The sequence below is a fragment of the Erpetoichthys calabaricus genome, chromosome 7, assembly GCF_900747795.2.
Source record: "Erpetoichthys calabaricus chromosome 7, fErpCal1.3, whole genome shotgun sequence".
NCBI lineage: Eukaryota > Metazoa > Chordata > Cladistia > Polypteriformes > Polypteridae > Erpetoichthys > Erpetoichthys calabaricus.
Genome location: NC_041400.2, coordinates 159,488,146 through 159,503,922, shown reverse-complemented (window position 1 = coordinate 159,503,922; position 15,777 = coordinate 159,488,146). Strand labels below are relative to the sequence as shown.

The 15,777-nt window shown below is 35.0% G+C and overlaps 1 protein-coding gene across 1 annotated transcript in view; it reads left to right on the top strand.

The window, feature by feature from the left end:
• Window positions 1-15,458, top strand: part of itga2.2 (integrin, alpha 2 (CD49B, alpha 2 subunit of VLA-2 receptor), tandem duplicate 2) — a 173,679-nt gene extending 158,221 nt beyond the window's left edge. Inside the window, exons 26-30 of the mRNA XM_028805625.2 lie at window positions 410-520; window positions 5,917-6,030; window positions 9,845-9,934; window positions 10,680-10,796; window positions 11,441-15,458. Of these exons, the coding sequence (XP_028661458.1) occupies window positions 410-520; window positions 5,917-6,030; window positions 9,845-9,934; window positions 10,680-10,796; window positions 11,441-11,536 (528 nt within the window). The 3' untranslated portion in view covers window positions 11,537-15,458. The remainder of the gene's footprint in view (window positions 1-409; window positions 521-5,916; window positions 6,031-9,844; window positions 9,935-10,679; window positions 10,797-11,440) is intronic.
• Window positions 15,459-15,777: the final 319 nt, after the last annotated feature.

Sequence of the window (15,777 nt, the reverse complement as noted above, 5' to 3'; positions counted from 1 at the left end):
AAATTCAATTCTTTTTGTTTAAAAAAAAAAAAAAAATCACATTTTAACAAAAATACAAAGAATCTAATACTGACTCCCTATGTCAGCTTTAAATGCAAAGTGTCAAGTAATTTAAATAACAGGCAAACTACAAAAGCTAAACTAGAATTACTTTTATTTTACTTTAAAATAAATAACTAGTGTAGTATGCTGTCTTCAATATAATGGTAGGTTTTTATTCTATTCACAGTTTTAAAGTCAGTTAGAGGAACTGCATTTTTTTCATACCGTTATGCAAAGCGTTGCATCACAGATGCCATTGATTTCCCTTTCTGACATTTGAACTCCCTAGGGGGGAAGGTGGATTTTTTTTTTGTAAATTAATTGCTTTGAAGTAAACTGTGAATGATGGAGAACTTGTTTCCTGCAGGCCATCGCCGTGAGCTGTGAGACAACAGAGTTGCTGAACCCACTAAAAATCAGAGAAAAGCCTTACACTGCATCATTCTCAAAGGAGGACTTAACAAGAGTGAAAAAACTGGTTGGTAAAGATGAATACATGAAAGCTGTCTGGGACTATTTATACTCAAACTATAACTGACCTATTTATTTAAAAATAAAGACAGTAAAAAAAGTTCTGCTTTATAGCATATTTTATCCTGTGGCAAAAACAGCATTTTAGCAGAGATTACTCGTTACAAGTGGGTTTTAGTGGATACACTGCCAGTCAGACTGGTGTCTTTGTTCACTGCAGACTTTTAGATCCTCAGAAACGTATACATGTTTCACTGTTTAATAGCCAAGAAGCTCCAATATTTGTCATGCATACATGCAGTTTGCCTAATTCAGGTACTTGACTTAGTACGTCATGCAAATAGTCTTGGGAAGCTTAAAAAATCTACAGCTTGGTTTTCAATATTCCTTAAGACTGAAATTATCTCTGTAAATGGTAGAATTATGAAGAGTACACTGAATCTCTCAGCATATTTATAGAATTCTGAAGATTTGGATAAGTTTGGGGTATCTAGATGGTTAATAAAACTTCAGGGATGAATTTCTGGGCCAGTCATTGCTTGTTCAGAGTTTACATGTTCTCCCAGTATTTACATGTTTTCTTTGGATTGTCACATTTCCTTCCTCATCTCTATGATATATTTGTTAGTTTAACTGGCGAGTCTAAATTGACTTGATGTTAAGGGGTCTTTGATCAATAGGCCAAGGAGCTTTGTTTAGTCCTCCCCTTTAGAATGTTTCTGAAATGAGTTAGGCAAGTGTCATTAAATAGCGCCGCTGCATGTTCAGTTTCTTTTCAATAAAGTCAGGCGTTAGGCAAGTTACATTAAATAGCGCCGCTGCAAGTTCAGTTTCTTTTCAATAAAGTCAAGCATTAGGCAAGTGTCATTAAATAACGCCGCTGTATGATCAGTTGTAATTTTTTCAGGGTGTTTCTTTTAAAGTTCGAAACTTTTTCCCACATTGCAAACACTTCCTTTTTCTCACTTTAAGCGATAGCCTCCTCCGCGATACCGATCTCCTGCAGAACCTCCGTAAGTTGCTGCGTCTGTAGTTCCATCAACTCCTCTGTCATCAGTTCCACGGAATGTGCGGGGACAAGCTCTTTGATGGCTCGTATTTCAAATTTTGGCTCGTAACTCGACAAAAAATCAACCTAGTGACGGCTCATATCTCAAAAAACTCGTACATTGGGGCACTCGTATCTCAAGGTACCACTGTATTACTTTGAAACAATAGCTTAAATAAAAACTTTTTTTGGCTTGACCTTAGTTCACCTAATATCCAAAAACCAGGAATAAGGCCTTCCAGGTTCCACCCATTCAATTGGAGTATAGTGCTCCTCTAGGAGATTGTGGTTTCATGTCATTGGCAGTGTTACTATTTCTAGTGCTTTTATGCTTTGGGCATCTTACAGCCTGACATTTAGCATCCACTATGTTAATTTGCCAGCAGTTACACTCTCTACCTGTTCCCCTATCACACTACTCAATTTTAATTCATTTAGGAATTACAAATTAGATACAGAACCCATTTATTGAAGTATTTTTAAAACCATTTATTCCTATAAAAGGTTGCATTGTGTTTAAATTAAAAATCCTAGTAATGGTATCATTTCAGCAATATTATGTATATATTTTTTGCCACTTAGTTTATAGTTGTAAATAGGATGCAGATGTAGTAACAAATGTATGGAACTGTGATAAATATCTTAAAAGTGCTCTTTAAAAAGGAAAATGACCATTGCACTGCAGAATTCTTCCCATGCTCTGTCCAGTCCAGGCAAAGTCTAGTGATAACCCACTTGTTTACATAAGATCAACATCACAAAGTAAGCAGATGACACGTTTAATCTGACAGTGATCTCTGTATTGAGATCAGAGGGCCCAACAGACATGCATTTGTTTGTAAGTATAATCTTGGGTGTTTACAAAAGAGCACCAATTAAAAACATATGCAAGAAAGTTTACTTTGCCATGCACTTTTAAACTTAAAAGTACTGCAGAAAAAATGTTAAAGAGAAAACAAATTCTAAGTTGCTGTCTAAATCATCTAATATGGATTATTTTCCCACACACATTGCCTTCTGCTCCACTAGTCTCGTGCAGACTTCACTGAGACACTTCATTTGTTGCATGTAAAAGGGCTGATAAAGTTCAGACCATTTTCATATAAACAAACTGAAGCCTCCATCTACTAAAACCTTTGAACACAAACACCACTGCAAAGAAGAGGAGTCAAAACCTCTTCTCTCATGTGAGAAGACCTCAGTGCTGTAGAGTACAGAATAATCTTTCATGAAAACAATATTATAACACTCACTCCATAAAGAGGTCACATCCCTCAGTAATGTAATTTCTGACAGTTTAAAAGCCAGCCTGGAAAATGTAAAAAGTTGTAGCTAAATCATCAGTTTTAAGATTTCTGATACTGTTTTTTTTTTTAAACAATCACTATATTGGAGAAAAATCTTCCATGACTAAAAATTTACAGAAACAAGCCAGATCCCAAGACTGGGAGGTATTGAGCTATGAGGAAAGATTGAAGAATCTGAACCTTTTCAGCTTAAGCAAAGAAATTAATGTGTGATGTGATTTAGGAGTTAAAATTATGAAGGTAATTAGTACGGTAGGCCCCATCTGTTACCTAAAAGTGAATTCTTCAACAAGAACACAGGGAGACAAACAGAAACTTGTTAAGGGCAAATTACATTGTAAAGTTATTCTTCACTCAGAGAGCCATATACACATGGTGTATATTACTAAGTAGTGTCATAGATAGCAGAACTTAAGAGAGTCAAAATTCAGTAATGTTATTTTGGAGAAATTAGGTGAATGGAATTGGTGAATTTGATGTGATGAATTGTGTTCTCATCAAAATTGTTCTAGTGCTCTATCTAATCAAATAAACTTTGCTGCAAATTTTATAAAATAGTAACAATGTAATAAACAAGTCAGTTAATGTCATGAAAAAGAACCAAAATGCCAATTTCTAGAAGTTACAGTGTGAGTAGCATTGATCAATTCATGTACATTCTGATGAAAAATGCTTAGGGGTGGTCAGAGATGTTAACCAAATGGGCCCTACACTAGACATTACATTGATGGTAAGTTTTTAAAGCACTACTTGAAAATGAAGTCAAAACAAATCCAAGACCAAAACCAAACAACCTTCATTAATAATTTATATGCTCCTAAACTATGTTTGTGTATGTCATCAACAATATTCACAAGCATCAGTGAAATAAAATACAAAAACAAAACAAAAAAAAAACAAACACTTGCATGGACTCTGATGCACAGCTTACCGCACAGTGTCTGTGGACAAGTTGCATAGAGGATTCAAGAGCTGGCTGTCGCGTCTAGCAGCAAATAAAATCATTTAAGATTTTAAAAATGGGCTTTATCAGAGCAGACCATTTCTAGGTGGAGGCCAATTTACAAGTGATTGTACCTTCAGAAAACAGCCTCTGCTGGAAAGAAGATAGAAAAAAATGTCCAAGAGAAAGAAAAAAAAAACAAACATGAGAGGAAAAAAATTGGAGTCAGTACACCAAGAAGCCATCTGCAGTACTATGGTACGTTCCTAGAACATGTGTAAGAGGATAGCCAAGGACTTGGGAAGGGAAAAGAGGGAGGATCACCAGAATGCCCCAAAATAGGTCTTTTACAAAGGCTTTCTTTTAAACTCTTAGTACTAGAGTACCACCCCCGGGTTTGGTTTTCCAGATATACAATTTAAAGAGATTGTTATTTTCATGGGAATCTTATATACATAAGCATTATTTTCAATTTTACTTTAAAACTTCTGTAAAAACAATATTTGGAATTAATTTTTCTTCAAGATCACATTGAATTTTGATTTGATGTTTGGACTTACATTGTGACAATGCAACTTATAACTGCCTGTGAGTGAATATTGTTTCTTTCTCTCTAATAAATAGAACGACTTTCTCGAATGTTTGTCCATGCTCTTTCTTCATCGCTTTGTCGTTGACGTGTCATCTTGAATGTATAAAATTATTGCCCATATAAAATTTATTAGAGCTGAGAGCACAGGAAGCATGTCTGACAAAAGCATTCACACGACTGACTAGATGACCGTGGTCTTGTTTGAAAATAGTTGTAAGTAGGACGTGACTTGAAATAATCTCATGTTAAAAGTCTCTGTCTCATGGGACTTCATACTGCAACAACATTTTTTGGAATCTCGCTGGCAACATGAATTAGATGATGTACAAGTCTCCGACTTAAAGTTTAAATCTGAACAATATATTTGATCTCTTTTTGCTGTTCTGTTATTTCACAGAGTAATAATTTCCTTTTGTTTGTGCTAATGCGATCTTTCCTATCCTTTTTTTGAGACTTTGGAATTTTTGTACTTCTATTATCTCTAACCTGCTGTGCATGTGTACTGTGCCAACATTTCTGAATTCTTTACAATGTTATACTTTGTCATCTACTCTTTGTCCTTTATTTCCGGCCCCGGGCGTGGTTAAATCTCTTTCTCGCGGGTTGTATTATACTGCTCGCATTGTGAAGGGGGGGCTGAATGCACGCCAAGGAGATGTGGTTGTATCAGCTGCTGTCTTTCTGCTGCTGCTTGCAAGTTGCGTTTTCTCCCTCCCAAACTTTTTTTTTTAATAATAGAGAGATATAGTCTGTATGAAGTTTAACACACAAGGCCATCTTTTATAATGCAAACATGATCATATCCATAGCACCAAGTGTGCATCACATGCAATGCAAAAAATATACACGAGTAAAAATTTAAATCCTAAAAGGTCCAGGAAGACCTCCTCCAGTTATAGCTGTTAGTGTCAAAATTCAACTTGTGTCAGGTTTGAAGGCTGCTTTTGGCAGTAAACTGGTCTGATCCTGAGTATACTACATCTTTTTGCAGAAAGTTTTTCTTGCATATGAATGTTTTCACTTTCATCCTAAATAAATACAGGTTGTTCAAAAGATATGCTCAGATATGCTTCTGAAAAGTACTTAGCACAAAGAGATAAAAGGAAGGATGCCGTTAGCTAACTAACATACTCATCCTGATTCCTTGAATTGTTATGTTACTTCACAAAATCTACATAAATCATAAATCTTTCCTGTTATGGATGCAGTGGGGATGATGAAAACATGAGAAAAAAAGGAAATGCAGTAGCAGTATCTTAAACTTAAAAGAACAATCTCTGTTTTGTACCTTTTCCGAAATTAACAAAAATATTACAATTACCTAAATATGCATTTGTTTTAGGAACACAGACTACTTAACAGAATCATATGATAAATGGAAGAATTAATCCTAATTACTGATTTTTTTTTACTCCTGAGAATATCTGACTTTCCAGGCAGTTTTAGAGAGTTAGCTAATAACATTTATTTATATGTTCTAATTTCAGCTAATTCTCATTATGTTTTTATCAAGGACTGTGAAACTGCCAACTGTAAGTCATTGAAGTGTTCATTCAAAGACGTCGAACCAAGAAGGCAGTATGCAGTAAACATTACAGCAAGGATCTGGAATGGTACTTTTGCAGTTGTAAGTATACAGTGTAACACAAAATTTTGATCTGAATAATGGCACATCTAAGATCAAATAGTGTGCTTCATAGACTCGTGTATCTTATTAAACTATGATAACAAATTTTAATTACAGGAAATCTCAAGGACTACTACCCGTACAACTGAACATTGCTAGAGGGCTTTTGACTTCTGTGTAGTTTATTTTTTATCTTATTTCTAAATATTATTCATTTTATCTTCTTTTCTGAATTATTTTATCACTATTGTAGTTATGTTTCCTCGGTTTTGTGTGGGTGTGTTTCTGTAACTGTATTGTTTGTAGCAAAAATGTCACATCTTAAAGCTTGATGTTATGATATTATCATTATAAAAGACTGCCATGTGCACAGTGGAGTATCCAAACATTAAAGCCTTCTTATTGTAACAACCTACAAGTAAATGCAAAACTAATTTTGCGAAGTTGTCAGGTTTTGACTGGTTTTTTTTTTTTCTGATTTCAACTTCCAGTTGCCACATCAGAGTCCACACATATTATGGAGGCTGCTTTTTTAATACAATGCAATAGCCTCTACTTTATAAAACATCTATATAATCTTACAAATAATAAGATAATCAAATATTGCTTTGTTAAAAATAAATGTTATTCAATATTCTCTTCATGTGTTATGAATCTCAATGTAGACATCTCTCAACTAAACTCTTAGCCAAATTTACTCCCCTATTGGACAACTAAAATAATCTTGAATTAGTCAAAATTAAAGATACAACGGGAAGGCTTTCTATAATTCTACAAGTTACACATATGAATTGTAGTAGTCATGTTAATCAGTCTCAAACATGTCCTCAGAGTCTTCAGACTAAAAAGAAGCTTTTTAAAAATAGGATCTAGAGCTGATGCTTACTGACTGTGGCATTAAATGAATGGAACATAAAAGAAAAACAACCTGCTATCATGACTGAAAATGCTGCTATTATGGAGCTATTACAACTCTGCTGCTTACGCACATGCTCACTTTTGTATAACAGTGCTCTGAAAATTCCAACAACAGTCAGTTTGCTTTGCCGGGTGAGGCATGTTGCAAACCTTTTCCACTGCAGTACAGCTAGCAAATGTTAATTGGACTTGGTAAAACACAAACTTGTGATTGATGAGGTCATGCAATGGAACAGTGCAATGGAAATGCTAGAAATGTTTTTGGAACAACAGCGGGTCATCTCTGCAGCTCTGTATATAGGCAGTAAGGTTACTCCCAGTGTGACTAGCATGCAGCACACTTATCTGCAACACATCCACCACAGGTGCCCAGTCATTTTTAATGTGCGATTATCTGCTGCTCTGGATGTTCACCTGTGGCAAGTTAGGGCTACTGTCTCTACTGGCCTGAGAGATGTGGCAATGTTTTGCTTAAGATCTTCATAAAGCCTAGGTATAATAACTTCACTCAGTTGCTTTCTGGTTGGTATAGCGTACTGTAGTTCAAAAACCTGTATCATTTGTTGAAAGCCCTTGTTTCCAACAATAGTGTATGATCTCTTATCTTTATAGATAAAAACTGCTATAGATTCTGTTATTTTTTGGCCACAAAGTGAATTAAATGGAAGGTTGGAGCTACCCGCCGTTTCCAGTATAGATTGTTTAGGCTCTACCTGTTTGGATGTCAACTGAGATTACGTTTATGGGTGACGTTGGAATAAATTATTTCTCACATTTGTTGTGTTATAATAATTAATGTCCAAGTTGCACAGCGTAAATATGGTTTTGTTACCAGAGTCTACGAAAAAACTCGTAGATCCGGCCCACCTTAAAAAAGTTCTCACATCTCTTTTGTCTTCTAAATGTGCCGATTAAGACGAGCAGCAAAAAGCCGGCTATTCCATCCCCCACCATCGCAAAACGTTCACTTAAGTTTTCCCAGCTCATGCCTTGTTTGATTATCTGGGAGTGACTGAACTGGAGTTTTAGAGTGGAAATAATAGATTGTTATTTGGAACACATACATTTCATGTGTGTTCCGTTTCTACAGTAATCTGTATAAACACATTGTTAAAACAGAAACTTTTTCATATTTTAGTAATAAATGTTACAAAATGTAGGCATAAACTATAGAATGTGTGAAGCCTGACGGGCAAACATCAAATAAACACTTTCACAAAAGGTTCAAGGATGTAACAACACATTCCGTGGCGTAACGCTGAGATTTGCTGACTCAGAGCACGGCAGCCCTGCCGCGCCGTAGAGACCAGAGTTCGATTCCCCGCTGGGGAGGAAGTGTTTTTTTTTTCTTTGTAACCTCAAACAGACATAAAATTTATAAACTGGTATGCACTGTAAATCGTTAAGTTTAAAATGTCGATCGCGGTTATTTCTGTTGATTAATTCATGCTTTTTTACTTAGAGTCAGAACAGGAGCTTGTTCAGCTTCTGATCTGACTCTAAGTAACAGCGGCAATATAAATCACACCCAATCTGACGCTGTTCGTTTTCAAATAATATTGCATTACTTCGACAATGTTTTCTGATTGGTACTATTCGCGTCATAAAATGATTTCTTCAAAATGTCACATATATTTGTTTTAAGATAATGAATACAGCTGCAAATTACAGGTGCTTGTTCAGTGTAATAGGAACCATAGCACAGAGAGGTGTGTACACAGCAACAAGTACACATGTCATAAATGTAGGAAGGGCGCTCCTTGGGTGAGCTATAGCGCGTCTTTATGTGAAAACAGCAGTGTCAGATGGGGAGTGTCTGATGATTGCATATAGCGGTGAAGTTACTGCTCTTTACTATGCTTTCCTCTGCATGTCCTGGAGTACAAAAGAAACAGCATACAGCAACATGTGGGGACTGGCAAGATTGGGGGGAAAAAAAACATGTGGTCGTATGTATTGTGATACACTGCAGAGCTATAGCGCATCTTTATGTGAAAACAGCAGTGTCAGATGGGGTAGGGAAGGATCCTGAACGTGACGGAGAATGAAAAGTGAATAAAAAAAAAAACAAAAACAAAGCTAACCTTTACAAATATCATAAATTACACTGGCTGTTACAGATTGAAATCAAATGTATCTTTTTATTCTAAAATAGTAAAAATAAGAGCAGTTCACTTCTCAAAAGAGTCGTGCAGGATCAAACTCGTGACCTTTTGATTCCCAGTCAGCAACTGATACTGTTGCGCCATGGGGCCGTCGTAGTAACTGAGTGTCAATGTCGCATACTAAGGCGGCTTTTTTTTTTTCTGCAGTTATATTTTTGAATAAAAGCGCACTTGTTCTGTTATATTTGTACCTTTCGTGAAAGTGTTTCTTTGATATATGGACTTCAGGTTTCATACATTATATAGTTTATACCTAGATTTTGTCATTTACAACTAGAATATGAAAAACGTTTCTGTTTTAAAAATGTGTTTACACAGATTACTGTGTTCCAAATAACAATCTATTATTTCCACTCTAAAACTCCACTTCACTCCCAGATGATCAATCAAAGCATGAGCTGGGAGAGGTTTGTGCACGTTCTAAGTCAGTGGGGGGATGGAATAGTCCATTTTATGTGATGCAGTAAAGTGTTTTTTCTATATAAAGCCTTAACAGGCACATTAGCGATGTGTACTGGATCAGACATTATAAACGAAGATCAGCAAAAATCTACATATAGCAATTGAGCAGGATTGATCTTGAAACTTTAAGAATCAATATTAAATCGTTTAAATGAAAAATAATCAGTATTTTTTTTACTCAGGCCTAATTTGAAACATAATAACTGACAGATGTGATTTTCTGTTAAATTGTAACATATGAATTCTCTGATTTTTCTCTCCTCATACAGTCAGAATTCCAGGAGGTCAATTTGCAAGCAAGTGCTGAGATAGAGACATCACAGCCAGACTTATTGATTATCATGAATAAAAAACTTCCAGTAAGTTGATGGATTTACATTCTGTTAACAGGCGTTTTGCAAATTAAGCTGAGAGGTAACCATTTGCCTAATATACACTTTTACAGTACTAGCCAGATCTTGTTCTATGTTTCATGTTAATGTTCCAATATTATTATTAAATTATTACCATTAAGATATCACATTATGGAAAAGAATTTAAATCTAAGTTCTGGTTTCAACATCCTTACTTCTAAATTGTTGGAAAGTGTCATTTTCTAAATACAGCGTGGATGTTCTAGTTTAGAAGTCAAATAATGGCTTGGCATTTATAATTCTTCCAGCAGAAGGCTTTGTGAGCTACAGCATATGGTTTCTTAACTGAATGGCAAATCCTACAGCTGACGAATTTGTCAAACAAAGGCAAAAAATATGACAGATGACGAACAACACAGCACGTGTGTAACAAGTCCAGCTTCCTCCCCCCAATCCAATTATTTAAGAATGTAACAAAAATTGACCAAGCCATAGAATGCCCTAGAATAGCTATGCTGTGAACACAACTCTCATATTCGTAAGGCAATTTCAGTGTCACACAATGGGGTGATTTGAATAATTAGCTTTGTGGCCTGAAGTCTAACCTGTGGGGTTTGTTAAGGTGTAAATTAACATAATATAGAAAGACAAACTTATACACACATTGTAATTTATTTACGTAAAATACTACCAGTTTTTGGAAAGCCTGATACTGTTCAGCAAATCACGGACTTTGCATTCTGTCTAACAGATAGAAGTTACTATTACAAAACCAGGAATTAAAAAAGATGTCCCACTGAATGTAATCATTGGCAGCGTAATTGGAGGATTGCTTTTATTGGCAGCACTAGTGGCTATCTTATACAAGGTAAGAGATTTGGATGCATTTAAACTGATAGTGTGCAAGTATACTTTGCTGGACGTGTGCTCTATTTAGGTCTGGTTTCTGTCCTACTCCTAGTGTTACCACAACGGGACTATTGTCATTGTGACTGAGTTGCAACAAGCTGTTTCAGAAAATGGATAGTTGGTTCTTTTAGGTAATATAGGGTAATTCAAACAGAATATGATGTCAGCATTTTTGTTCACAATGTTGACCTGGTGGCAGAAAAGCAAAACACTTTTCCACCGGCATAACAGGTGAAGTTTAGAAAAATTTTCTTACCACTTAGTGTGACACATTTGTAAAATAAAAACTACCAGAATTAAACTTATTTAAAATTAAGCCAATCTTTTAAAACAACCATGCATTGTATGCATTTTCGATTAGTAAAAAAAAAAAATAGAAATTCACAGTGTTTATTTATTATTAGAAACCCTATTTTAGATTAAGCTTAATTGATAACACTATGTTGTTAAGTTCTGTTTATGTACCTTGAAATAAAGTATGCTAGTACATGATTAATTAGTTCAAATGCAACTGTGGCCCTGCTATACTCCTAAATGAAACCCCTGAATTTTCGGAATTATTACAAATTTTGCTACTTAGTGCTATTGTTTCTTTTTTTACAGCTTGGCTTTTTCAAACGAAAATATGAACAACTAATGAAAAATGAGGTAGAAGATGGTGATGGTGAAATTGACAATCTTAATGAAAATGAATCATGAAGCTGAATTTAACTTGAACAAATGGACAAGTTTTCAAGTTTCCTTCTTGGATCTGCATCTTTTTTAATATTTCAGGATCACAGAAAGAAAGTCTTCTTCATTATACAGAAGTAGGTACAGACCTGGAAGTCAGCTTCTGTTAGGATTCCTCATGGTTCACTTTTGGATTATGCTAATCTTACTGTTACTGAATGAGAAAGAAACAGAAAAAAATAATATAAACTGATGTAGTTCAGGTTATACATAAGACTTACTTTTTATACTTTACTATTATTACTTTTTATGCTTGAAAATGTTTTCTTGTAAATATTTCAATTTATGTGGTCTTTTGCACATTTCTTGGCATATTTTTTTCTACTTAATGGGAACGGGTGACACAGATCTTAATGTATGATGTGTAATTTATTTAGGGTATTTTTGCACTGGAGATTTTTCACAGTTAATCATGATGGTCATGAGGATTGTACATTACTGGAAAAACAGGGATCAGCAGCTGAAAAAAAAAAGAGTGCTGTCTAAAACAGGAGTCACTGTATTTAAAAAAGAATGTCAGTCAGTTGATTCTAAAGGAGTAAAGAGTTACAAGATGAGTTACAAATAAGGTTTATCATTCATAACTCAATATGAACATGCCATGTTTCAATCATAGTCCATAATGCTACTTGTGACTGCAAATCACTTCCTCTCCATTCATAAGGACACAGTTATCCAAGAAATAACTTCATGTACAAATATGGCAGTATTTGAAATAAAAGAGCTCTGAACAAACACATGCTAAAGCAGTAAACAGAAGACACCTGAATAATAAAAACAATACAAATGACAGCTGCTAGAAAGAAGAAATGAGAGTTCAGGGTGATAAACTGGCTCGAGTGTTGCCCTTCTTGGTAGAATGCCCTTGGAACTACTAGACATGCATACTTCAGCTGTTTTAGGCAACTGAGCTGTCAAGGGGATCTTCTTTTCACAGTGGGCACTCTCAATTACAGCCTTGCTATGAAGCCTGTCAGACACTTAAGTTTACTTAAATTTACCTTGGCCAGAAGACATTAAAACTGGTCCCTAATACGTAGTGCACATCTTAGCAATGCAATAAACTGTTCTACAATTTATGTACAAGACAGTACAATAATCAAACTAGTGTTCAACAAGGGGACCATGAATACTAAAATCCCTTGGAAGCAATACTGAATGGTCCATTTATTTGGTGAGAGTACACTTTTCTGGGCTTGTATAAGATAAGAATAATCAAGACACATACCAGTGTTTTCATGTGTTCTTTAATCTCTACCTGCAGTTTCCTTTTCACAAACTTTCAGCAGGCAGAGAAAAAATCTAACACCAGCACGGGGCACATTCACTCACAACTGGCCCAGTAACATTTTGTCTGTCATCCTAACAGCATATCTGCAAAGAGGAAGAAGCTGGGGGGCATTTTATGTGGTGGTTGCATGCTTTCCACCTCTTCAGTTTTATATATGAAGAGGATATAAAATATGAATAAAGTAGGTAATACTAATAATTTTAAGTTCTTTAACAAAACTAGGCACTCTGTGGTTTGCTGCACAGCCAACTATAATTACAACAACTATATGGTGGTGTGTAGCGATGTTTCCAGGCCTGCAGGTAGTTATAATGCATCACTATGCTATGAGGGCCTTGGACATTGTAGTATAATTTTTATTTGTGTTTCATCTCTTACTAACAGATGGTAATAGGTTACAAAAAGTAGGAATTGACTGTGGAATACTACAGCACAGTATATAAGTGCAGAATAAGTGGAACAAACTATAAGCTCTCGTGGTGTGGCTTCAGTATTGTGAAGCCAGGTAACCCATAAAATTCAATGCTTTCAGTTGTATCCAACATTCTCCATGGACTCCAGTGGGTATTTGTATCTTCCCCAAGGTCCATAAGAAATTTTAAGATGCAGGGAGTCTCATTTAACAGGATTTCCTTATACTGTATGTAGCTGGGCATCACATGTATAAACACCACACTCCACCTAAGCTGGAGGACCCCACCTATGTCCTTTCTAGAAAGCAGAATTATCTATGTCTGCCTTCTACTTAAAGAAATCCAAGAAGGCTTTGTCATAATTCAACAAAATATCAAAAAAACGATATTGAGCTGTGGTTGGACCAGAGGTTCTCTGTAAACTAGTGTCGCTCTGAACTATAAACTAGATGAGAATGACTTAATTCAGTTTGGTTGTTAACTTGCAGAATGGTGTTTGTCCCAAAAGTGAATACATTCCTCAGACTTTATAAATTCCTGTTTCTGAGTTATTCAAACTGTAAATTTAATAAGAGTGTAATACTACTGAAAAGTTCCTTATGTAGGCAAAATTATTGTTAACAATTTGAATCTACATGAAATTAAGAAGCAAGACGATTCGACCATCATACTGATTTTGGCAAATCCAATTTTAAGGAGCCAGTCCTGACAACACTGAGTGAAAAGTATAAACCTCTGAATACTGCAGGGCACACGTACTCACATGCTCTTAATCATTTACACCAGGTCTAGGTAGAGACCCCAATCAACCTAAGACACACATTTCAGGTTTGTGGAAGGAAACTGGAGTACCCAAAGACAAACCACGGAAATGCAGGGAAATTGTGCAATAGGCACAAAGACAATGTAAACTGGCTATGATTTGATGTGTAACCATTATGAATACAATTTCTGAAGGGATGATCCAAGTGGAATTTGCCTATTATAGGGTTATGCTTTTTAATGGTAAACACTATGGTTTGTTTTAAAGGTGCATTCCATTTAGTTATACCATATTTAAAATAACTGTATTGGACTTTTAAGTAAACTGAATGTACAAAGATGGGCAAACATACTCAGGTTTACAAACACCAATCATTCAAAGTCTAAGGGAATATACAGGATTCATATTATAATCAATATAAAGGAAGCAGGTTGCAGTTAGTTCCATTGTTTACCGTCATTTACATTTAATAGCTCTGTATGAATCCCACTGTTTCTTAACTTGTATATGGAGTAGCCTGAGGAATATTGCCTTTAGTGATAATCATTTTTCTCAACAGTTTCTAAAGTTTGTTAAATTGCTTTTAGATGGTATAGTTGTGTATGGTTACTTCCAAACAGTTAATACTTAAGTCTGTCTATTTTCTAGTCAGAAACTTATTACTGGGAAGTTATTTAATTAAAATTTGAGCAACATCCTATTTCTCTGTGCATTTTAATGTTACAACTAGGAACAAGGGACCATTTTATTAAACCCTTTCATACAGCAAGTGACGGTGTGTGAAAAATAGAAAACTCTCACTACCTTCAGCTGAATTAAAGAAATGAAAAAGAGAATATTCTATAAATTGCAGTGAATAGTGTGGTGTATGCAGGAATATTTTTCAATGCAGATTTCCACTTGGTTGCCTGTTAAACAAGAAGCTAAAAATCTAGACACTACTGAACTTAAGTAACTGATTATCATTTTTTTCTCAATGTTTTATCTGCAAGTAAACATTTTTGAGAGCTAATAGCAACTAAAATTAGTTATAGTAGCAGTAAGAAAGCTAGAAAATGCTGAAGAAATTAATGACTTTGGAGAAAAAAGTGCCACTGAGTACCAACTCCTCCATGTACTGTATAAAAATATCTTAACATTTAAGTAAGATAATTATTGAAATTTAGACAAATTCTGTATATAAAAATGTACATAATGCAGGATTTACTTTAAAAATATTTTTCAGTGTAAATTCTTGTGAAATCCTTTTGAATAATTTTTCTATTGAACTGTGAAGGCTCTTTTGATAAAATTTGTATTTTGCACCGAGTATTTAAATATGGGTACTATAAAAGATAGGTTTTTGAATTGCTTTAAGCCTTGTTTATACTCTGTTCTTATGTAAACCAGCACAAAGAAATAAAATTTGATTCCTTCATTAAATACATTGTGCCATTATTTTTTTTCCCAGTTCAAACAGCTTTTATTTAGCTATCAAAAATACTGCGCTATTAGATTACCATCCACACATTGCTTTCTCTGCTAATTCTGGAGTATTAGAATTAAATTCTATGCTTTGGATGTTAACATATTGCTTTATAGTATTTTTGTCCCCCGATTTCTTCTTTGTGTAATTATTTTCTTTAGTCCTTGCATTGGTTCCAGGACTTCAACCAATACCAAAATCCATGGATCCTTGAGTCTTTATATAAAATGGTGTAGTATTTTCACATAGCTACCCGGTATACTGTATACTTCGAAT